At 38.0% G+C, this 24,330-nt stretch overlaps 1 protein-coding gene across 1 annotated transcript in view; it reads left to right on the forward strand.

The window, feature by feature from the left end:
- LOC26531019 (uncharacterized) overlaps nt 1-24,065 on the forward strand; it is an 80,398-nt gene extending 56,333 nt beyond the window's left edge. Inside the window, exon 3 of the mRNA XM_070210494.1 lies at nt 18,153-24,065. Coding sequence (XP_070066595.1) covers nt 18,153-19,943 — 1,791 coding nt within the window. The 3' untranslated portion in view covers nt 19,944-24,065. The remainder of the gene's footprint in view (nt 1-18,152) is intronic.
- Nucleotides 24,066-24,330: the final 265 nt, after the last annotated feature.

The following is a 24,330-nucleotide window of genomic DNA, read 5'->3' on the forward strand; positions in this document are numbered from 1 at the left end:
GGGCCCAGCTATATTTCTCATATTCTTAGCATAGCAAAAACAAAAGTTAGAAAAGTTTTTTTTTTTTTTTTGCCATTTTTTTGTTGTGAAAGACGGGCTGCAGAATGTTTAGCTTCAGATCTTTAAGATGCGTATACTTGATATTTTTTTGTATCGATTAATAAATGTGGTTTGGGCGCGCTGGCTTTAATGAAAGCCGAGCAATATCAAAGTCTAACTGTAATAGGCACCTTTTCGTATATATATATATATATATAAATATGTGTGTGTGTGTGTGTGTGTATATAAACAACAACAAAATGCCACAAACTCTTGTCTAAATCTCACGAGCTGTTGCCAGTTGCAGTTGCACTTTTAGCTACGATCAGGTGCTTATTGTTGTTGTTGCTGCTGTTGATTGTGGCGCAATGGTTTGGCATGTGCATGTGCATGACTTGGGGGCATTGTAACACACACACACACACACACACACACACGCACACTCGGGTACAGACTGTTGTGTGTGTGTGCATGCTTTTTTCTGCTGCTCGCGAGGCATTCAATTGCCTTAGCTGCAACAAATGCAGCAGCAACTGCAACTGCAACAGCAGCAAATTTGTGGCTGAGTTTTTGGTTTTTGGCTTGAAGCTGCTTTTGGGGTTGGGCATTTGCAATTGTTGTTTGTTTGTATGTTTGTTTGTTTGTTTGTTTGTTTGTTTGCTAAGTGAAAAGCGTTGTTCGTTGGCCGCTCATTTTCACCAGCAGCTGTTGCTCCTCTTCTTCTTCTCTGTCTTGTTGTTGTCGCGTGTTATCGCAAAAGGTTGAACATGCGCTTTGCATGTGCATCATGTGACCCGCAATGACACGCAATGCCAACAACCTCGCCCACAGCTGGCTGCAATATTGACAAAAAAAAAAACAACAACAACAACAATAGATTAAATAATAATTAAATATTATATTCTTGTCTTGTTTGTGGCGTTCTCGTTCACAAAAAGCAATTGCTCAATCGAAGTTTTGTTGCAGCTTCTTGAGTTCGATTTTGTTTTCTGCCTTTCACTAGACAAACGCCCACCGTTTGGCCCAAGGCCCAAAGCCGAATTGATCTACAAATTGGGCGGCACGTTTTGCTTGTAACTCCAGGAAGTTGCGCAGAGCAAAAAAATGATTTAACTTTGCAAAACATTTTTAAAGCCAATTATTTAGCAAAATACAAAAAAAAAAAGAAAGAAACAAGAAACAAGACATAATAATAACAATAAATAATTTTATAAATGCATTAAAAAACTGGAAATAAATGTTTGCTAAAACAAAAACTCCTTTCACTTTGGTAGAAATCAAACGAAGCGCAGTTTCGGTTGCAGTTGCGCCCGTTGCAGCTCTGTGTGTGTGTGTGTGTATGTGTGTGCAGAATGTTTGCCACATTGCCACACAAACACACACACACACACACACACACACACATTTTGATATGTATATATGGCTGGCATTTTTTAAAGTTCGACTGACACAGAGACCAACTAAAGCGCAACGAACAAACCGTAGCAAAGTCCACGAAATAAATAAGAAAAAAAAAAGAAGAAAACTGAGCAAATGAAGTCAAAAAACGCGACGCGTTGAATGAACTTTCAGCGGGTTTGTTGGGCTGTAAAATAATGAGGCTTTTTTTGTTTTGGGTACATATATTACACTTTAGTATATGTATTTCTTAGTATATATATATATTACTTATATGGTATATAAAGTGTGAACAAGGCAAGGAAGCTGCTGACGAAGAGGAGGAGGAGAAGAGGAGGCTGTGAGATGCCTTTCCTGTCGGACAAACTAGAAGCTAGACTCGACTAAAGCAAGGGCACATAAATTATGATAAATACCAATCGACTTGCTGAAGATATTCGCACTCTACTAAAAGTCAACAAAAAAAAAAGATAGATACAAAAGTATCTTTAGCTTAAACTGGCGCCTCCTGCAATTTGAAGCTCGTCTAATTGGCAACTATTCTATTCAAATGGTAACCACACAAAGTCCTAGCATCAAAGTCAATTGCCCACAATTCCATTATTCTGTTGTCTTTCATTGAGTAATAAGCAGAGCATTTTATGGCTCAATGTGCGACAAACTCATTTGAACATAACTCACAAGCCTCTATACTCAATCATATCATGTCTTCGACGACATTTGCTGTAGAACGCAAATTCGCTGTGCATTAGGTTCAGCATCTTGGTTGTTTCACAGGAAGCTCAAAAGTGAAACAGCGACAACAGTTGAGAGTCGTCTGCAATTTATGCGACATTTGTCGCACATGGCGTATGCGTAATGTGTCGAGCATCATAAATCAAGCCGCTGTGCTGAAAGTAAAGCAATACCTGACTATAACGAAACCGGAACACGCTCTCCGTCTCGTGTATCTGATGGATGCACTTGAGTACATCTCGCGGCTCGGTTAAGTGCCTTAAGCCGCAGAACTATAATTGAAATTGAATTTCTATTTTTAATGCGCTGTGAGTGCTGCTCTCTCTGTGTGTGTGTGTGTGTGTGTGTGTGTGTGGGCAGAGCTGTAGCTAACGCGCTCGACTGACTTCCAACACATGTGGCTGGCTTTAAGCTGATTAAGTTTATGGCTAGAGCAGCCCACATATTTGCCTAGCACCCAGACCAAAGCTAGGAGTTCGAGGAGTACCAATTAAAAATCTCCCAAGAGCTGACAACTAGCTCGATTCGTTTAGCTTAAAAAAATATAATAGCAAGACGAGAAAGTACGGCAAGCCGCAGACTTAATACCCTTGCAGACATTTGCCTTTTGGCAGAAATGTGCGAAGTGTTTGATGGAAATCTGAATACTTTGCCTTGCCTTCGGAGATGTTACACACTGCATGACAAAATTGTAATACCCTCTGCAAGGGTATAAAAAAAAGAAGAAGAAAACGTGGGTTGTCTTTTCGACATTTTGTTACACTTCAGAATGCGCAAATATTTCTTTTTCCTTATTTTCCCAACCTCTTTTTTTTTTGGAACGTCAGCATTACGTAATCTTCAGCTGCTTCTTTTTTTGTCTCGAGTGCTGTTGAAATAGTTTTTTTTTTTTATTTCTACTCTTTTTAATTAATTCAATTTCGATTTTGTTTCGTTTTCAATTTGTTTGCGCTTTTTATGCTTTTGGATTCTAATTATAACCCACATAAACGGAAGCATCATTAAAAATAGAGTATATTGAAATGTGATTTATGTTGATTGTGTTTTATTTTCCGCTGCGCGATTAAAAAACGAATAGTCACATTTGTCTCATTAGGCAAAAAAGATATTACTCAAAAGATGCGGGAGATAGTGTCGAGGCGAACTTTTGCGAAAGCTTTTTAGCTGCTAAAACAGCTTGAGAATTATAGAATGCAGCTTTGCCGAAAGCTTTTCAATCGAATTTCTTGCGTTTTGCCCTATAAATCATTGCTTTAAACTCACAAAACCAACCTTTGGACTATACTATCCAGTTTTTACTGCTCTTACCTTTGGTCATATAATTCGATGCAGTTACTTATTGTCTGCACTGTCGACAGGTCGATTACATAATGCTCGTTATAAAGTTTGATGGCCATAGCCAATTTTTAATGGCACGTAGCCAACAGACGCGAGTCCGCACGTCGAAGAAAGTGAAATTACAAAAAGAGTTACGAAAGTGGGGCGCAAAGGGAACTGTTCGCCTAGCCCAGGGAGGAGTGTACATTGTCGAAATTATTATGTTAATAATTGAAAGAGAATTCAAATAAAGCAAATTTTGTAATGCCGAATTGTAAAATCCAACCGAGCAGAGCTTAATCGTAAATTCAAACACGTCAATTTCAAAACTTTGACCCGCAACCGACAAACTGATTAGCCAAGTCTTTGCTGAATGAAAATAGTATATATAAATATATATATAGAAGTATATAGTATATGATTTAGTGTAGAGTATGCGCTATTAATGGACCCTTGCCTGCCGCAGGAGGCATTTGCACGTGCTCCGCCTGGTCTAATGAACCCTTGGGCTGTGATTGATGTTGATAAGCGTCCGTGTCTCTATATAGTCTAAAGTATCTCAATAGCTATATATAAGGCTATATGGTTATTAAATTGCTTATGCCCGCACTTTACGGCCTTATATACAATTTACATTTGAAAGCTGTTGCCGTGCTAGCTGCAGCTCTCTCGCACCTACGCCCAGCTCGTAACGCACGCCGTCTTTTTCTCTGCGGCTCCGGGTGCATTAAACTCACGTCTCGTCTTGACATTTTGCGCTGACAAGCTGCAAAATAATATTCAAAAAAAGCTACAAAATAAATTAAATAATAAATGAAATTTAAACAATTTATTAAAATCGCACCATCAATTTACCAACAAAATAAGTAAATATGTAAATAAAAATGAAGCCAAGCTCTGTGGAAAATCACTTAACTCAATCTCAGAAATTTCAAAGCCACTTAAATGCATAAATCACGCAGAGGGGCACGTGTGTTGGCAGCGGCAATCCCCAGATTCTCAGGCCTTAGTCACCTGCAACACACACACACACACAAACACACACACACTCGTCTCGTATATACATATTAATAGCCTGCGCATTTTCATAGTTATATTTATAGATCTATAGAGGCCACATACCACGGGCCGGCCAATTGTGTGCGTGGGCGCTTGTAACTCAATTATATCAGGTGCAGAAAGAATAGAAGATGTATATATGTATATTTGTGTCATATATATTTATATCATACCAGATCTAGATATATGTTTCTGATACTTCGACTCTTGCACTCAATATTTTTTTTTTGCCATTTTTGTCATCTTTTATTTTATTCTTTTCACAGCCCAATAACAGCTCAAAATATTGCGTATAAATATATTATTTATTATAACTGAATCTAGCACACACTCTCTCTATCTCTATCTCTATCTCTATCTCTCTCTCTCTCTCTCTGTGATGTTGTTGAAACAACTGCTCGGTTTTTTTCGGAATACAGCTGACAGTTCTTCAGTTTTTCAGTTTTTGTGTACTATATTGCACTACATTTCTGCTGAGCTGGCGTGTACCCATTTTTTTTTTAAGGAAAGAAAGTGATATTTGGCTGAAATGTGCTTTAATGAACTTTAAAAGTGTTATCAGCTAGAAGCTGACTTCATTTTGGCATTATTTTACAATTTACATAGTTTTTGTTATAATTCACAAGTGGTTTAAGCGTTAACTTAATCACAGGTAACTCATTCACTTTGGCTTCACAACTGCAGCTGATCTTTAGAAGCTATAAACCCAATTTAAGTCATACCAAAGCTTTTTTATACGAAATTCGTTTATAATTCGCAAGCAGTTTAAGCATGGACTTAATGAAATGCATTCTCTTCATGTCTGCAGCTGATTAAATTTACAGCTTTCTCACTTAGAATTTCCCTAGATACAATCAGTGCAAGTCATGCATAAACTAATACTACGAAATTCGTTTAAAATTCGCAAGTGGTTCCAGCGCAGACTCTATGAGAGGCAGAGCTGTATTTGGCTGCTGCAAAACTCCCTGAATATATTAAGATAATATATGTTTAACTAACAGGATATGTACAAATGTATTTGTTGTATCTCTTTTGTGCTTCACTTTGCATGCCATTAAAGAGTGCGACACGTGCTTAGCCTAAACTATTGTTTTTTGTTTTTTTTTTTTTTGCATTTGAAAGGTTTATTCATTTGCCTATCAACTGAATTCAATTAAACGATTATATGGCGTAAACTTTTTAGTATTTATTTATTTTGCTCTGTCTCACAGTTTGTTATTTTTTTTCGCCTCGTCGTTTGTTTTTTTTTTTTTTATTTTATTTTTTGTTGTATCTATAGTTTAATTGCGTATTGCACGTTTTGGCTTTGATTTGATTTTGATGGGTTATTTATTCTGTTCTGTTGTGTTTTGTTGTGTTCGGTTCTATTCTGTCCTGTTATGAGTTTGTTTCTCATTGTTTTATGGCGTGACTTGACGCAAAATCATGTAACTCGTAATTACAGCTATGAAATGACAGATGAGTATCTGTAGCTGTGCACAACGTGTGATCGCTTTTAAGATACAAATACGTATTGTACTTGTGCGCATTCATAAGCATAGCTGAAACTCTGCAAAGTGTTTTTTGCTGTATGCCCTTCTAGAGATTGTTATAACTTTGTCATGAAGTGAAGGAGTCAACTTTGAGGCCATTTGAGTATATATATATATACTCTATATCAGGCTGCAGTACGTTTGTCAAAGTTAACCGGATCGGACTACTATATCATATGTATGCCATAGAAACATTTGCTCTCCCTTTTTCAACAAGAGCTACAAAATGACCCAAACTCAAGCTTTAGCCCGGGTTAGCAGCTGGAGTAGCTTTTCATTTTAATTGTTCAGTCTTGAGCAATATAATTATTGTTGTCGATTGTCATGCGAATTGGCGTCATCTGCCTGTGAATTGTTATTAAAATTGATAAATGATTTCGTGTCGCAAATGATCGCGGACTCTGCTATCAATTACTTCCTGGAACAAAAAACCAACTAACTCGACTGAGTTAATGTAACTAACGTAAACTTGACATATAATTGCTTGGCTATATGCATAAACCTAACCGAAATTGCAGTTGCTGCCTCCCTCACTTTGTAATTATAAACGTGATCGTGATAATTATTGTTGCCAACTAGTCGCAATCTAATCAGGCTAATGCATAGGCCATAACAACTGCAAATGTTTATTTCGCCATTAGCAAATTGTTTTCTTAGCTTCAATACTAAAAGTTGGCTTGCAAGCAACAGCTTTAAACAAGAATCGAAACAGAAACCGAAACCTCTTTGTCTCTGGAGTAGACAACAGCTGTTTGCTGTTTGCCTGGACTTGGTACTAAAAACAAAACCAAATAATAATTAAAACATCAATATTTAGTATAATTTGAGCAATAAAATGTACAAAGACAGCTGAGTTTATTTTTGGTTGATTCCAAGAGTGGGTGAGGTAGAGAGTTAAAGATAAGGGGAAAGAAAGAGTAGAGTGCTTACGAAAGCACTAGAAATTGTGCTAGAAATTAAACGGAAGAGGCAGAACGACATTTAAGAATGAGGGGGAGTGAGAACTAAAAGTGAGCCAAGAGAGAGAGAGAGAGGGAGAGGGAGAGGGAGATTGTGGAGAGAGTCAAAATGAGAGATTCATATGTAGAGAGAGCGTGCAAGTGAGAGTTAAAGAGGAAATAGTGAGAACCAGTTGGGAATTAAAGGCGCATCATTAACAGCTAGGCTTAGATGAAGTCTTAACCTGTTGGGAATTTCAAGTGCAATGAAACTGTAAACAGAAGAACATGAGAAATATAAATGGGAGAGGGACATAAGAGGAAATTAAGATGAATCATCAGCAAGGCTTAGACAAAGCCTTAACCAGTTGCGAATTATAAGCGCATCTTCATCAGCTAGGCTTAACCTGTTGGGAATTTCAAGCGCAAACAAAATTAGAAACTATTTCGCATTACTGTTACACAACTATTCTGGGCCTATCCCACTGCCAACATTTTCCATTTGAGTGCTTGTTGCTCTTTAGAGATACAAAATGCTCTGGAATGTGCACATTTAACTTATCTATCTTTTTCTTCGATTTTGTTTTCATTTTCAGGTAAATACATACGTTAGACACTGCAAGTTCAGCTGTTGCTGGTAATGTATACAAAACAAACAAACAAACAAAAAAAAAAAAAACCTCAACTTAAAGCGCACACAAAAGAAGCACACACATTATTGTTTGAAACGAACAAGAGAATTCAAGTCTGATCATAATAATATTTCAAAATATTTGCACAAATGCGGCCCACAATTTGCACGGCCTGTATTTGCATAGAATCTGTCTGTCTGTTTTCTGTCTTTGTATCTGACGGATGCCAAATTTTCCGCTTTCGAAACAGGCAACCTGCTTTGATAGACATCTATTCTCGAAAGATATAGTTGGTTTTTTTTTGCTTCTTTCGAAGTTATTATAAATGTAAAACAACTTTCAAATTAATATTTTAGTTAAGCTCATTAGGAGCTGCAACTAAATTTTCGCACAGTGCTAAACACAGGGATTCTATGAAGTATGTGTGTGTGTGTGTGTGAGTGTGTGTGTGCCCACAATTAGAGAGTCGCTTCTTTTTTTTTCTTCGAAGATTATATAACTAAATTTAGGCATTAAAAAACACACACACAAAATTTGAGCGAACAAAAGCGCAGCTAATGATAAGGCAAAGAAAAGCAGCGACAACAAGAAAATGACAGAAAAAGAAAACAGAAGAAAAGAAAAGAAAAATCAAGTAAAGTAATTTAATTATTCAAATTTATTTTTGGTGTCCGTCGCGTCGTGCTATTGTCGTAAATATAGACTCGTGTTGTCTTTTGCTAAGACATTTATTAGCCTAAGGGGAAGGGTGCGGGATGGTGTGTGTGCACACACCTGGCACCTGGCCGCGCCAGCTCTCTGCACGGCGGTCACGTTTTGTAACGTCGGGTCAAGATTAACTGAAAACTAAAACTAAAACAAAAACAAAACGAAACGAAACGACGTCAAACGAAAGCCAAATCAATAATACCAGAGACATACGCAATGCCTTTAAGGTGCAACACCCCACTCCCCTACCTGTGTCTACACATGATGCGAAGAGTGTGTGTGTGAGGCGAAGAGTCGCTGCGCTTGTTATCAAAGCCAAGAAAGCATTTCCGTCATCATCGAAAAACGCTTCCAAATTCTCGCACTGTGCACTTTCATTTTCGCTGTGTCCGGCAACTTGACGCCCCCCCCCCCCTTCCCCCCCTCTCGCAAGCGTACCTCAGCTCAGCTGCAACGTTTTTTCGGTATGTGAAACCAAAAAAAAAAGCGCAAGTGAATCTCTAGTCGTTGTCTGGCCTGGCTGGCGTCTTGGCCTGGCTAAGCAAGGTTTGGCGTCCCGCTTTGCCCCCCCTTTTTCCCCCGTCCTCTTCGAGCGCCAGTCGCTGCTGGTAGTTGTATAATTGAATTGTAGTCCGGCGCGCGTATTCACGTATTTGAAATGTCGGTCGAACCGGTTTCAATTTGGCACTTGCCTGCCGCGCCGCACTCGCCACGTTCGGGCCCGGCATAATAATTAAGTCTCATTTGCATTTGGAAGGCGCGCTAGAATTTGGTTTTCGATTTGATTCGATTTTGGTATTGGTTTTTCTGTTATTTTGTTGTTGTGTACTGTTGTGTTTTGTTTGGAATTGGAACTCGGTGTCGCACTTTCGTTGGCATTTGTTTTGGACATCAAATGAACAAAGCAACTGCAACAGCAACAATAAATAAATCAGGCAACCAATATAGCCTCGACCATGTCAATAGTTATATAGTTTTGGGGGACAGTCTAGAAAATAACCTTGTGGCAGGGTTTTCAAATAGAGAAGATATGTGATAGAATGTTGAGACTATAAAATACAAGACTATTTACATTACATTACTATTACTATTACTTTAACATAATCAATGGATTTCTTTCTTGATATTCCTACAACCTCGCTTGAACTACTTGAGAATTATAAGCGAGAAAACTTTTGTATGATCATTAAATAACTTTCTTGGCATTCCTGCAACTGCACCTTAACTAGTTGAGAATTATAAGAAAAAACTGCAGGTAAACACAAGAAAGGAATGTGGAATTCCATAGACTATCTGGCTTAAGGTGGTTTACAATGTGGTTCACATAAGGAAAAATATCTATAAATGCATTTACACATAATATTCTTCCAGTTACATGAATTCTCAATAATAGATAACTATATAATACAGCGACGCCCAAGACTCGTATTGCACACGCTTTGCGCTTTAACTACTTGCGAATTGTAAACAAAAATTGTGAAAAGTTTCAAGCGCAACAAGCAATGATATATCATATAACATGATATCATATATCATATCATATATAATTAATCAGTTGCTCTGGCATTAACTTAATTTTTCTGGAATTTAAATGCAAGGCAGCAAATGCAGTCACAGATACAAGATATATGATATATGATACATGTAATTTAAAGAAAAAAAAAAAACAATGCTAAATGCGGCAAACGGACAATTTGCGCTTGCGCATACTTATTAGGTCAGGGTCACACTGAATAATGTCTTGTCTGACTAACTGACTGCCACACTGAGCCGAAAACCCAAAGACTTGCCAAAGAGCGCCATCATCAACAGCAGCAGCAGCAGCAACAAGTGGCTATGAATACAGCTACAACTAGAGATACAGCTAGAGATACAGATACAGATACAGCTACAGATACAGATACAGATACATGGGTTACAGATACATGCAATAAATGGCATTAATAGAGCCAGGGCCAGGGAAGGGAAGTGTGTTGGGGGCAGCTGTCAGAGACACGCAAAAGTTGCGCCTGTTTGTAATGCAGTGCAACTATGTATCTGTGTGCGTATGTATCTGCAAGATACATTAGCGAGCTGTAGCTGAAATTAAAGTTTTACTGCTGCCTGCCGCTTGCTTTGGCAAGGGGCATCCATCAGCTTGCCATCATAAAGGCTGAAAAACAAACATTAATCTTTTTGGCCACACTGGCACTTGAATTGCGTTACTTGTTGTGTGTGTGTGTGTTTTTGGGTGTGTTGTTGTGTTTTCTTTTTGTCGATTTGAGCCGCTGATTAACATTGAACCACAGGCCAGCAGCAGCAGCAGCAGCAGCAGCAGCGGCAAAATAAATGCCGATCATTGCGTTCTCCGTCAAAATGCCAAAGTAACGGTACATATGCATGTATCTGTATCTATAGCCAGAGTATCTGTATCTGTCCGCTGTGCACCGCAATAATAATGTGTATATAAAGCTACGTGTTTACGATAATGCCTGCCAAATTGAAAGGCCAACACAATTTAAATGAGGCAAAAAACAAAAAAAAAACAACCAAAAACAACCAAAAACAACAAAAAAACACAAAATTATGAATACAAAAATAAAATATGGCAATTATTGTTAAACTGTTTAATTATAAAAGACAAAACAAAAAAAATCTACAGTTGTTTATTTTGTTGTTTTTTTTTTTCTTGCGCCTTGCATGTGCCGTTAATCTATTTTCGGCAGCGCATTGTGTCAAAAGCTCACGAGCTCAAGCGTTACATAATTTGTATGAGCTAAGCCCGCGATCAGCCCGCATTAGAATTCAAAGCTCGGCGCTTGCGGCCCTGCGCTTTCATTGTTGCTGTCGCTGCTGCGGCCGCTGCGACTGCATTCACTGCTTATCTCTTCTTTTGCTTCATCATCATCTGCTGCTGCTGCTGCTGCTGCTGCTGCTGCTACTGCATTGTGTCGTCGGCTCAGCAAGCTTTAAGCTGTGCCTGTATGTGTGCCGTGTGTACGTGCATGTTTGTGTTTCTCTGTGTCTGTGTGCTTGTGTGTTCATATTTCCTTTCTAAGTGCGCACGCTTATCAGCTTTTGTCCATTGTCGGACCTATTTGCGGTATATTTGTGGACGCTACAAGAGAGAGAGAGAGAGGAACAGAGAGGGGGGGAGGGGGGCGGCGAGTGGGCGCCTGCGGCGACATAGCGGGTAATTAGTAAAAAATAGCAATCTAAAAATAGACTGAATACAGCAAACGGCAAACGGCAAACAGCAAAACGTAGCAAAAGAAGTATTTAAGCAATTTGCGTTGCGGCAACAGCAGCGGCAGCAGCAGCAGCAGCGGCAGCGGCAGCAGCAGAAGCAAAAACAACGTAAACGAAAACTTGTTTGCACAAACACACAAAAGCTTTTGCTTTTTGCTTTTTTGTTTGCATCAAAACTGAATAAATGAACAAATAATGAAATCGAAAACGCGCTAGCAGCAAAAATGCAGTACAAATATGGCAGAAAAGGCAGCAGGCACACAAACACACAGTCCCACACACACACACACACACACACACACAGACACACACACAGTGCATGATCGCTTTATCAGCTGAGCGAGCGAACGATTGAGTAGCAGCAGCCGCCGCATTGCTGCGGACAGCGACCGACTAACCGAGCGACCGTCAGAATTTACCTGCAACGCTATGCTTATGCTTGCCCTTCTAAAAAAAAAGAAGAAAAAAAACAAGAAACACACACACACACACAGACGCGCGCACACACAAACACTCACAAAAAAAAAACTCACTCAAAGCGCTCTCGCTGGTGTCGCGCTCAACAAACAAACAAAACTCACTCGCTGAGCGTCAAAAGCGTCGTGACGTCAGCTGACAAAAAGCTTTGTTATTTCTTTTCGTTTTTCGTATACGCGCGCCCGCCGCTTACGCTCGCGAATATTCTAATAAGCATTTCAATTCATTTCGTTTTCAAACGCGCAACGCATCGCTGGTGAACGGAGCGCGCGTCGCATTAGCTTCAAAATTCAATTCAAAAAGCATATTTCGGTGTTAAATATTGAAAGCATAATATTACGGTTGCATATGTATGCAAGTGGTGCGTGATAAATGCTAAAAAGTGCACAAAGCCAATTAATTAAATTGAATTAATTTTCGATAGAAGCAAAATAAAAAAATAAAATATTACAAAAAAAAAAAAAAAACACGCAGCTACAAAATCGCAAGCATATCGAAAGAAGTAAAAACTAAGTCAAAGCAAAAATCGCGGGTGCGTCGTCTTCGCTTGTTTTTTTTTTTTTTTTGAGAAAAAAAAAACGGTAATTGCTGCCTTACTGTCTTGCCCTGCCCGCCCACTTTAACAAACTGGCCAAACATACTTTTTGTTGCTGCTTCTACACGGAATCCATATTTGTTTTTGCGTTTTTGGACATTACACACACACACACACACACACATAGGCACAGCAGCTGCTAAGTTACACTTGTTTAAGCTTTGCTTTGCAAAGACTTTCTGCATGCGTTGCTGTTGTTGCTGTTGTTGTTTTTCTCTGCTGCGGCTGCTGTAGAAAGAAAGAAAGAAAGAAAGAAAAAAAAACAACGATTTTCACTTTTATTTGAGACCAGTCGCAAGTCTGTCTAGGCCAGCAGGCACGCCATAGACCATACACCTGTTTGCGTGTCTCTTCCCCCTCGCTCGCTCTCGCTCTCGCTTACTCTCTCTCTCTCTAGCTGTAAATCTGGCAGACTGTTTGTGTGTGTGTGTGTTTGTCGCTTTGCAATGCAATTGCAGCCAAACAACGTAATTATCATCATGTTAGGACATAATGAAGTTTAACCATTCATAATAATAATGAGCAGCAAAATAAAATGCCGAGAAGAAATTGGTGAAAATTGCAGCGTTAATTTATTATTTGTGGAAAAAGTACACACGCACACATAAACACACATATACATACATGTACATGTGTGTGTGTGTGTGTGTGTGTGTGTGTGTGTGTATGTACAGCTGCGAAAAAGGTTCAACGAATACATTGCATGTATTGTGAAATTCGCAACAAAAAAAAAAAAAACAAGTGAAAAAAAAATTGTGGTAAATGCCAAACTGCGAAAATAGTTTTTGTTTTTTCGTTTTTCACTTATTTTTGGTTTTAGCCGTTTATCACAGCCAATTAAAGCAAAAAGTATTACGAGCAGGCCTTATCTGAAATCTGAAAAGAAATAAAAATGTAAAATATTTGTTGCCAAAAAAAAAAACCGTGTCAAAAGTTAAAAAATAAAAAATGATCAGAAATGTGCATTTGCATAAAATGTGTGCTAGAAATGTAATTTTAAAGCGTGACAAAAACTGACAAAAATTTGTGTTAATTGTGTTAATTTAATTAAAAAAAAAAAAAAAAATTATTATACATTCATTTGTTTAAGCGGAGAAAGTAAAAAGCCAATTTACACACTTTTATTGCCAATTGGCAAATTAAATCCATGACAAGAAGTTACGAAAGAAACTAACTGCACTTGATAAAAGCCATAAATTAACGTGCACACACACACACACACACACAAAAAAGTGTAAAGAGTTAGAAAATTTGTGCTGTTGCCTCATGAAAATGCAATAACAATTACAAGTTACAATTAAATATGTATAATAAATGCCAGGCCAGACAGCGCGGCAATTAATAAATAAATAATTGCCCGAACAATATTTATATAAATTTATTTATATATATATATATATATATATGTGTGTGTGTGTGTGTGTGTGCAATTGCAAAAGCACACCCAGACGCAGCTCAAAAATGTTATTATTAACAATGCGCCTCCAGCTGGCTTCTAGGCTCATAAAACTAGCCCACGCATCAATTCTCAAGATGAGCATAGAAAAGGCTTTCGAATTCCGCTCAGAATTGGCGCAGAAATCTTTGGCAAATGCGTTTATACGTGGCGAAGTATCACGAAAACTCTAAAACAGCAAGAACTTGATTAAGAAGTTATCATGAAAACTCTAAAGGAGCAAGAACTTGATTACGAAATCTCTAAAGAAGCAAGAACTTGATTAAGAAGTTATCATGAAAACTCTAAAGGAGTAGGAACTAAGTTTGGAGTTTAACTGCCCATTTATACGTTGGAAAGTTATCACGAAAACTCCAAAGAGTGCAACTGCAAAGTTTTTATGAAATCTCTAAAGAAACAAGAACTTAGTCAGGAATTGCATCGCGAGTTCACACGTTGCATAGTTATCACGAAATCTCTAAAGAAGCAAAAAGTTAATTAAGAAGTTATCATGAAAACTCTAAAGAAACAAAAACTTGATTACGAAATCTCTAAAGAAGCAAGAACTTGATTAAGAAGTTATCATGAAAACTCTAAAGGAGCAAGAACTTGATTACGAAATCTCTAAAGAAGCAAGAACTTGATTAAGAAGTTATCATGAAAACTCTAAAGGAGTAGGAACTAAGTTTGGAGTTTAACTGCCCGTTTATACGTTGGAAAGTTATCACGAAAACTCCAAAGAGTGCAACTGCAAAGTTTTTATGAAATCTCTAAAGAAACAAGAACTTAGTCAGGAATTGCATCGCGAGTTCACACGTTGCATAGTTATCACGAAATCTCTAAAGAAGCAAAAACTTAATTAAGAAGTTATCGCGACATCTCCAAAGAAACAAGAACTTGGTTAAGAATTTAATTGGTGTGTGAGAACTGCCTGAATTCGCATAAATTTGCATTAACAACAAAACCTTAAATACTTGAAAAGTTTAGATAATAGCGTTATTTGTATTATACAGTCATAAAGCCAAGCCAAGTGAACAAAGTGCATTTACGCTAATTGATGGATTTGTTGAATTACAATTTATGCGTCATCTGATTTGAATTGTTCTCTATTTGCGCTTCAATTTGCCCTTTCGCTTTTAGCTGCATTTCCATGTTTATCATTCATTAGCATAAAGTATATCACGATAAAGACCACAGACTTTTCCGACGTATAACGAATTCTGGATTGAATGAGAAATAGAAAAAGTGCGCGGAACTGAGCTGCAGAAGAATGTCGGAGATAAAACTCAGTTAAGCAAGGAAGTTGGCACAATAAAAACTGCAAATCATGATAAATATTTGAATAAAAAATAAAGCGCAAGAAAATCTTTAACGAAATCAAAACAAATATTTACAAAAACAAACTCGAGCAACTTTGTATGATAAGAAAAACAGATAGAAAAGTGGAAACAGCTATTTATTTACACTTAAGACAATAAATAAATATATATAGTTAATTATAATTAAAACAAGACTAGTCGAGAGTGCCCGAACCCCCCCCAGAACCTTCTGGGATAGAAGAGGACTCGAACTGTATACACTATTCTAGAAGCTAAATTTCAACTTTATTGACTGTAGCTCTTAGAATCCAAGAGATTTTTGCTAAAAATAAAAACAGAAAAATCAATATCGATTATTATCGATTGCTTGGAAACAAGGCAAGCTATCGATTATCGGAAAAAAAACTCGTATTGGCACTTGAAGCGAAATTTCATCTTTGGTAACTTGAGAAATCGATTCGTCGATTGATGCTGATCATGTGTCTATATACAATATGGAATTGGAGATGCTTCCTTCGGCCTGTTACATGCATGTGCACAAAACCAATATACCCACTTTAATCATTATCAATGGGCAATATAAATTACCAAATGCCATTTTGATCAAGAAAGAAATAGAAGCACACAAAATAATGTTTAATTTTGTGACAAAGTTTGAATCAAGGTTATTGCGATATGCACACGTGTAAGCGCAGACCTTAGGTGGCTTGTAAGTGTGTGTGTGTGTGTGTGTGTGTGTTGGTGTGTGTGTGTCTCGCAAGCGCGTGAATCATACGCATCAGTAGGGGCACGCAAATATCCATTTGAATTGTTTTATGGCAGTCCGAATATTTGCACGCACAGCACACACAGATACACACACACACACACAGACACTTGCACACTTTCATATGCTCGACCAGCAGCTAGTTATGCTAGAAAATAAAATTGTTGTTTTTGAAAAAAAAAAAAGAGATAAAATAAAAGCGACACAAACAAAAACGCACAACCTAGTAACAGGCGCACGCAAATGCAAATGGAAAAGAAAAAAGGCGAAAAAATAAAGAAAGAAAAAATTCGAAATAAGTTAAAGATAGAGCTAAGCGATAGATACAAAATAGGCATAGCCCAGACCCAGACCCAGACCCAGACCCAGACCCAGACCCAGAGCGAGACCGAGACCCATATGCCGATAGCACAGATGATAGCCAGAGCCAAACAGCCGAAAAGCCGAAAGGAAAAGACAAGAGAACAAAAAAAAAAAGGTGGGGTGAAAGAAAACCGAGAAGAGCCGGGAGGGGAGTGGGCGGGTAGCTGGTCGATAACAGAACGCGGAAATTTTGAACGCCAGTTGAAAAAATATTTAGTTCTTTGTCAAATTGAAAGAGGCAAACCGACAATTTTTAGCCCAGTGCAGAGGGAAACGTTGAGCGGTGAGAGACGACGTTTCTGGCAATAATAAACAATAAACAAATAAATTAACCAAAAAAACAGCAATAAATGTGTGGGAAAATGCGAGCAGCGCAAAAATTTAGTGAACGCGTGTGGGCGAGGGAGGATCTACCCGCCCTACCCCCCTCCCTCCCCGCCTCCGCTCACACATCAAGCGAAAATTGAGCAAATTTAAAGCAAATTAATTAATTAAAAGAAGCCCCTGTTGGGGAGCTTTCAACAATTTGGTGGCATTGGCGCAATAAAATGTCAAAAACAAGCTAAATAAATAATTGTACAAATAACAACAAAATGTGTTTTTAACTAGAATTTACGAATAACAGCGAAATAGATGTAAAGATAAGCGCAAAAAGTGATTTAAAGCTTGGTTAAGCACCTATTTTACTTATTAAGAAAAGCAACTAAACTGTGACTAATGCGAGTAGAATAAAAATGAACTCAAGACTTAAGCAGAAATGATATATTAGGATAAGACTTAAAAATGATTTATAGCTTGGCGAAATCTTAGGACATTAAATTAAGATATGCGAAAGCAGATCTGTATAGCTTTCAGCGATTCTGAACACAAATTCTGAAAGCTTTAAGCATGTTTTTTTTTGCATTTATAATGTGCACAAAGAGCTGCTTAAGAAAGCACCTGAAAGCTGTAGGCGAGTTTAATAAAAGCTTAAAGCTTGGCGAAGCTTTAAGACATTTAGGTAAGCATCTTAAATGAGTTATTTAGTGCATCCTTAAAAGCTATAAAAAATGTATCACCAAGTGCATAAACTTTGAATTCCATGCTCTAACTTTAGCTCTGGCTTCAGTTCTCTTACTTCAACTGAGCTTTCAAAGCGAGAGCTTCATGTGGTACTATATAGAGCAGATATATAAAAATATATACAAATTTGGGCAGGTCTAGACACATTCCGAAAGGTTTAATCAATCTTTATGCATTTATAAAGCACCCAAACAGCTTTTGAAAGCACCTGAAAGCTTTAGGTGAGTTATATAAAGGATGTTAAATTAAGCAACTTGTTAGCTAGAAAATGAAGTATGAGACGTTAACTTCTAGCATAGCACCCCGAAAGTTCTTAAACAGGAGCTTTCAAAGCGCCTACACCTGATTTTAAACAAGCTTTAATAAAGCTTTACTGTGTTTTAAAGTGCCCGAACAGCTTTTAAAGAAGCTTTGAAAGCTTTGAGAAATCTGCTCGCTTAAAGCTCAACATCTCTTATTGCCTCTTATCCCTCTCAGTCAAACCTTATTGTTTTTTTAATTGTCAATTTACTAAAAAGCTTTCATTTTTCTATCCTTTTCTTTACGCAGTGCGGGACACTAGACGGAGCCGCCGAACCGTTATTTCATCAGCAGCGCAACAACAGAATGGACGTCTATCAGATCGATGATGGTTTCCACTCGGATGGCGGTACCGAGACACCGCCGCCGTCTCCCAGTTCGGGCTCCTCGATAGCCTCGACCTCGGACCACGGCTCGCTGGAGAGCGTTGATACAGGGGGAACACAACGGCTGGCGGTGCTATCGTTCGAGCAGGTGCGCAAGCTGCACAGCGTCATGGACGAGAAGGTGGCCATACATGGACGCGGCAATTTTCCAACACTGGAGGTAACGCTCAAGGATCTGGTGAATCTGGTGCGTCGCAAGTTGGAGGCAGACGTGAACACCGGCGGTGCCGGTGTCCTAGTTAAGGATATACGACTAAATGGCGGCGCAGCTAGTCATGTGCTGGCCAGCGAGGATCAGCCGTACAATGATCTGGACCTGATCTTTGCCATCGAGCTGAGCTCACCGCGCGTCTTCGATCGGGTCAAGACCGCCGTGCTGAACACGCTGCTCGACCTGATGCCCGAGGGCGTCTGCAAGCGCCGCATCTACACGGGCAGCCTCAAGGAGGCCTATGTCGGCAAAATGGTCAAGGTTAACAATAACAACGATGGCGATCGCTGGTCCCTCATCTCGCTGGGCAATTCGCCCGGCCACAAGAATGTCGAGCTCAAATTTGTGGACACAATGCGGCGTCAATTCGAATTCTCCGTCGATTCATTCCAAATTGTGTTGGACTCGTTGCTGTTGTTTTACGATTGCGCCGCCTTGCCCATATCGGAGAATTTCTATCCGACCGTCGTTGGCGAATCGGTCTACGGCGATTTCCAGGAGGCATTGTATCATTTGCAAAAGAAACTGATCTCAACGCGCCAGCCGGAGGAGATACGCGGCGGTGGTCTATTAAAATATTGTAATCTATTGGTGCGCAACTATACGGCCGTCGATTCACAATTGATCAAGACTCTGGAGCGTTACATGTGCTCACGTTTCTTCATAGACTTTCCCGACATAAGCACACAGACAACCAAGCTGGAGGCCTATTTGCGCAATCATTTCTGGGGCATTGAGGAGGAGCCGCTGCAATATGAGTATCTCATGTATTTATATAACGTTGTCGAAATGTCCACAGTCTGTCTGATGGGACACGAGCGCCGCCAGACGCTGCTGCTCATTCACACGCTGGCCCAGCAGGTCAAGCAGGCACAGGAGCAACAGTATCATCATCAGCAGCAACAGCAGCAGCAGCAGCAGCAGCAACAGCAACATCATCACCAGCAGCAGCAACATCATCATCACCAGCAGCAGCAGCAACAACATCACCATCACCATCATCAACAGCAACAACATGCCGCATACCTGCAGCAGCAGCAGCAGCAGCAACAGCAGCAACAGCAGCAGCAGCAGATGGAGCCGCAGCCGGCGCAATCGCCGCCCGTCTTGGCGCTGGTCTCGACAACGCCGTCGCAGCAGACACCGCAAACGCAAACGATCTATGTGCAACAGGCAGCGCCGGCCAGTGCCACAATTTGCTGCAGCAACACAACAGCAGCAGCAGCAGCAGCAGCGGCGGCAGCAGCAGCAGCGGCAGCATCGCCAGCGGCAACGGCAGCGAACACAACAGCAACTGTTGCTGTTGATGCACAGGTGGCCCAGCCGCAGACCATACAGATACAGGCGGGTCCGCCGGGCTTGATCTATGCCAATGGCGTTTACTATGCACCTGTGATACCCAGCACCATTTGCACCTGCAATTCCACCTGGCTGAGCACGTGATTGGAGCAGCAACAGCAACAGCCACAGCCAACGCAGCAGCAGCAACAACAACATCAACAACAACAACAGCAACAGCAGCAGCAGCAACAACTACAACAACAACCACAACAGCAACACTTTAACAATATAAACAGCAAGAAGAAGATTAGCAGAGCGCAGGATGAGAATGTGGCAGCCACGGGCAGCTTGGTGGTGCTGCAGCAGCAGATCAACAATTTGCCAGTCTACAAACTGAACCAGCAGCAGCAGCAGCAAGAACAGTCACGGGCGAAGCAACAGCAGCAGCAGCAACAACAGCAGCAGCATCAGCAACAACAGCAACAGCAGCAACAGTTGCTGTTGGGCACCTACAGCGGGCAATTTGCATATTTCTATCCGCACGATGGTTCGGCGCCCAGTTTGCTGCTGCTCGGCGAGGATTCATACTTAAATGTGACATTGGCGCAACAACAACAACTACAACAAATACAACAACAACAATATATCTAAAAGAAAAACTTACAGAAAGAAAAACAAAAAAAAAAGCCCGGGCTAACTGCAAGACACGAGCCTTTAGTTGTACAAACCTGTCATTTATATATATATCTATATATATATATATATATATACACACACATATATACATATATATATATATATATCCTGTTGTTCCTTTTTCTATACATTTTTGTACGCACGCTAAAGACTCGACAGAACAGAACTCACCGTCTCTCTCTCTCTCTCTCTCTCCCCCTCTCTCACCTGAAAAACAAAACCACAATTGTTGCTGCAAAATGTTGAGCATGATGTTAATGATGTAGCTAAACACACACACACACACACACACACACTAACACACAACATACACACAACACACACAATACACTACGCCAAGTTTCAACTAATTTGACTGAAGAGCCGCTGTTTGGGGCGGGCGCCGGGAGCAAGGAGCAAGGAGCAAGGAGCAAGTCGCGATGGCCAAAAAATAATAAAACAAAATAATGAGAATGGGGGCCAACAAGAAAAGAAAGTGAATACGGAAGAGAAAGATGTCGCAGCCAATTCACTTTTGCCTATAAACCAGGACAAATCAACACCAACACCAACACACGCACACACATCAACACACACACACACACACACACAACGATATGACAAACAAAAAATAATAGCCAGATAATATTTTTTTTTTAAAATTTTTTTTCTTTATGCGTCGCTTCAAAAAAATTTTCTTGTATCGCAAAAAACCAACCTCAAAAGAACTCTACTTGTATACGAAAACACACACACACTCCCACACACACACTCCCGCACACACACTCCCACACGCCCACATGTAATTCTTATCAATTTTGCTCTTAACTTCAATTTTTTGATAGCCCCCCCCTTTTGCACGAAAAAAACAAAAAAAAAATCTGAAAAAAAAGAAAATATAAAGAAATTTAAGAACCCTTCAAACACATACCTAGCCCACCCCCCTTTCAACCCCCACCCACCCTACACTTCCTGCTCGCACACGTTTAAGATTTGATTTTGTAATAAAAAAGAAAAAATAGTTTAAATTGCGGCGCAACACACTAAAAAAAAAAAAAAAAAAAAAAAAACTCATTTTGTTCTTATTAAACACATTTATTTCTTTTACAGCTCACTTGTAAGTTTGCCTTGCAGTTAACAACGAACCATCCCCCACCCCTAACCCCTCCACACTACATAATTATCATGCTATTTTATAATATATTTTTGAATTTGTTCGTTTATGCAATAAGCGCAGCCGCCTTCGTGCCGCCGCATAGAAATTCCAAGCAAAATATCTACGTATATATATATATATATAAAACTATATACATATAATAAATACAATATAACTACATAAATATATTTAAAAAAAAAAAACAAAAAATACTTATCATGAAAAAAAACTACAAACAAAAAAAATCAAATTACAAGGCAGATACGATGACATGTAAATAAACAAAAAAAAATTATATCTATATACTAAATATTAGTCAAATTTTAGCTGTCCAAGTTGACATAATATGCAAAGTAAAACATTGTATTTATATATTGTATATGATTTAACATTAATGGTAACTCTTAGCTGTAACTCTTAAACTCTTAACTGTAACTGTAACTGTAACTGTTCGACTCTTTAGTACTGTACAATCATGAAACATTTTCTTGGTAATAGCAGTGCAGTTATTGACCGAAACTAAATGTATCTCAGCGTAAGACGTTGCTCAATGGGGGGAAAACAGAAATACTGAAAACACAATAGATTATAGACATTTACAAGCAGCTTGCAAAAGTTAACATGAAGCATGTCAAACGGAAAAAAACGCAAATCAAAATCTCTAAAAAACAAAAAAAAAACAAACAATTTTTTTACTTAAAAATTTTATAAATGCAACAGAAGAGTGGAAAAAGAAACGAATGGGAGAGTGCATGAAAGAAGGCAACTTTGCTAAAATATTTGCAGTGTTTTTTTTTATACAATAAATATACACACATATATATATATATATACATAAAATTATGCGTGTAAAACCGTAAAACTGTAAAATCGTGTAGAACTATAGTTTATATAAAAAATAATAATATAACTTAATGTAAAACTAATGGTATCTAGTGAAGTTTAACAGCAGCAACATGATTGATTGATTGATTGATTGATTGATGTCAAGCATTGTGATTGAGTGACTGTTTTGGCTTGTTCGTTCGTTTGTTTGATTGTTTGTTTGTTTGTTTGTGTAACAAAACTGCTGGGTGATAATTTATGAATGATTCAACTGATATACATACATATATATATAAACATATATGTGCATCTAATATATAACATATTCAATTTATAAATAATACTTTTAATAATTAAACTACAGCGCATGCAATGTAAGCATATATATATATATATGTATATGTAAACATTGAATATTGTTTTAAAGCAATATTCCGTAAAAGACAACAAAAAAAAGATGTTAAGTCCAACATAAAATTGCATATGCTATGCTATGTTTCCTCTGTAAATGTGTTAACTGTTAACTGTAAATGGTTAACAGTGTTGCTGTTAAATCTCACACTGTTAACTTTACATAATTTGCGTTCATATTCATTTTCAATTTGTTTTATTTTGTCTAACTCTTTTTTTTTTGTTTTGCATAGCGTTGAGTGAATTTTGTTTTTGAATTTGTACTGTATTAATTTTAGTTTAAAATATTATGTAAAACTGATTGATGTTTGTATATAATGTGTGTGTGTGTATATATATATACATATATAGAACATGTATTCCAAACCAAAAAAAGAAATTATAATTTAGGGAAAAATAAAACTTGTACACTTGACAAGTTTTTGGTTAACATTGGAAATTGTAACTTTGCTCACAAACTGGCTGCATGACTTTTTATATATATATAAACATTTATTATATATACACACACACACACACATATATATACATATAATAGTAGCTATAAGAAAGCGAAGGAGGAGCGCGAATGCTTGTTGATCTTTCATGTTTGATGATGATAAATAGAGCGAATAGTCTGTAAGTGTGTGGAGAAAAATTACAAAAAGAAATCAAACAAAACAAAAAAAAAACTAAATAAAATCAAAAAACGGACATTTTTGAGAAATTAGCGCGTAAATTTAAATTTATACAAAAATCCAACTTAAAAAAAACTGAAAAAATCAAATCAATCAACAATCTATTGAGATTTGTATATAATATTATAATTATGCCTAATTATATTATGCTATACTCTACTATATATGTATATCTAATTAAAACACACACACACACACACAAACATACTAGACACACACACACACAGGCACACCCAACCAATATATACTATATATAAATATTACTTACATATTACCATATATATATATATATATGTATATGTATGTATACACACGTTTGTATATATACATATATATATATATATGTATGTAAACATATATATATATTATATGAATAATCTTAATTATTATGTATGTATCTACAACAACAACAACAATTTACCATATACATATTACATCTGTGCGCTTCTTGCGATCTAAGGAATTTCAATAAAAACAAACAAAAAAATACCTAAAAAGTATAAAACCAACGAAAAATAAAAAAAAATAAACAAAATATAATTTACAAATTGCATTTATTTATTATTAATTTGCACCTGCGACAAATTTTGCGCTGGCCATTGGCCATTTACCGTTTACCGTTTGGTTACGCTGTTTGCGATGTGCTTCCTCCTTTCCAATTGGAGTTTTTAAGTTTTTTTTTTCTCTATTTTAGTCCAAACATCTGCTGATTATGACAGAGACACAAGAAACGGCATCGGCCTGTGATCCAACTGCAGCAGCTGCATCTTCATCTCCAGCTGGGACGGTTCACTTTCGCCTGTTT

Source organism: Drosophila virilis, chromosome 5 (assembly GCF_030788295.1).
Source record: "Drosophila virilis strain 15010-1051.87 chromosome 5, Dvir_AGI_RSII-ME, whole genome shotgun sequence".
NCBI lineage: Eukaryota > Metazoa > Arthropoda > Insecta > Diptera > Drosophilidae > Drosophila > Drosophila virilis.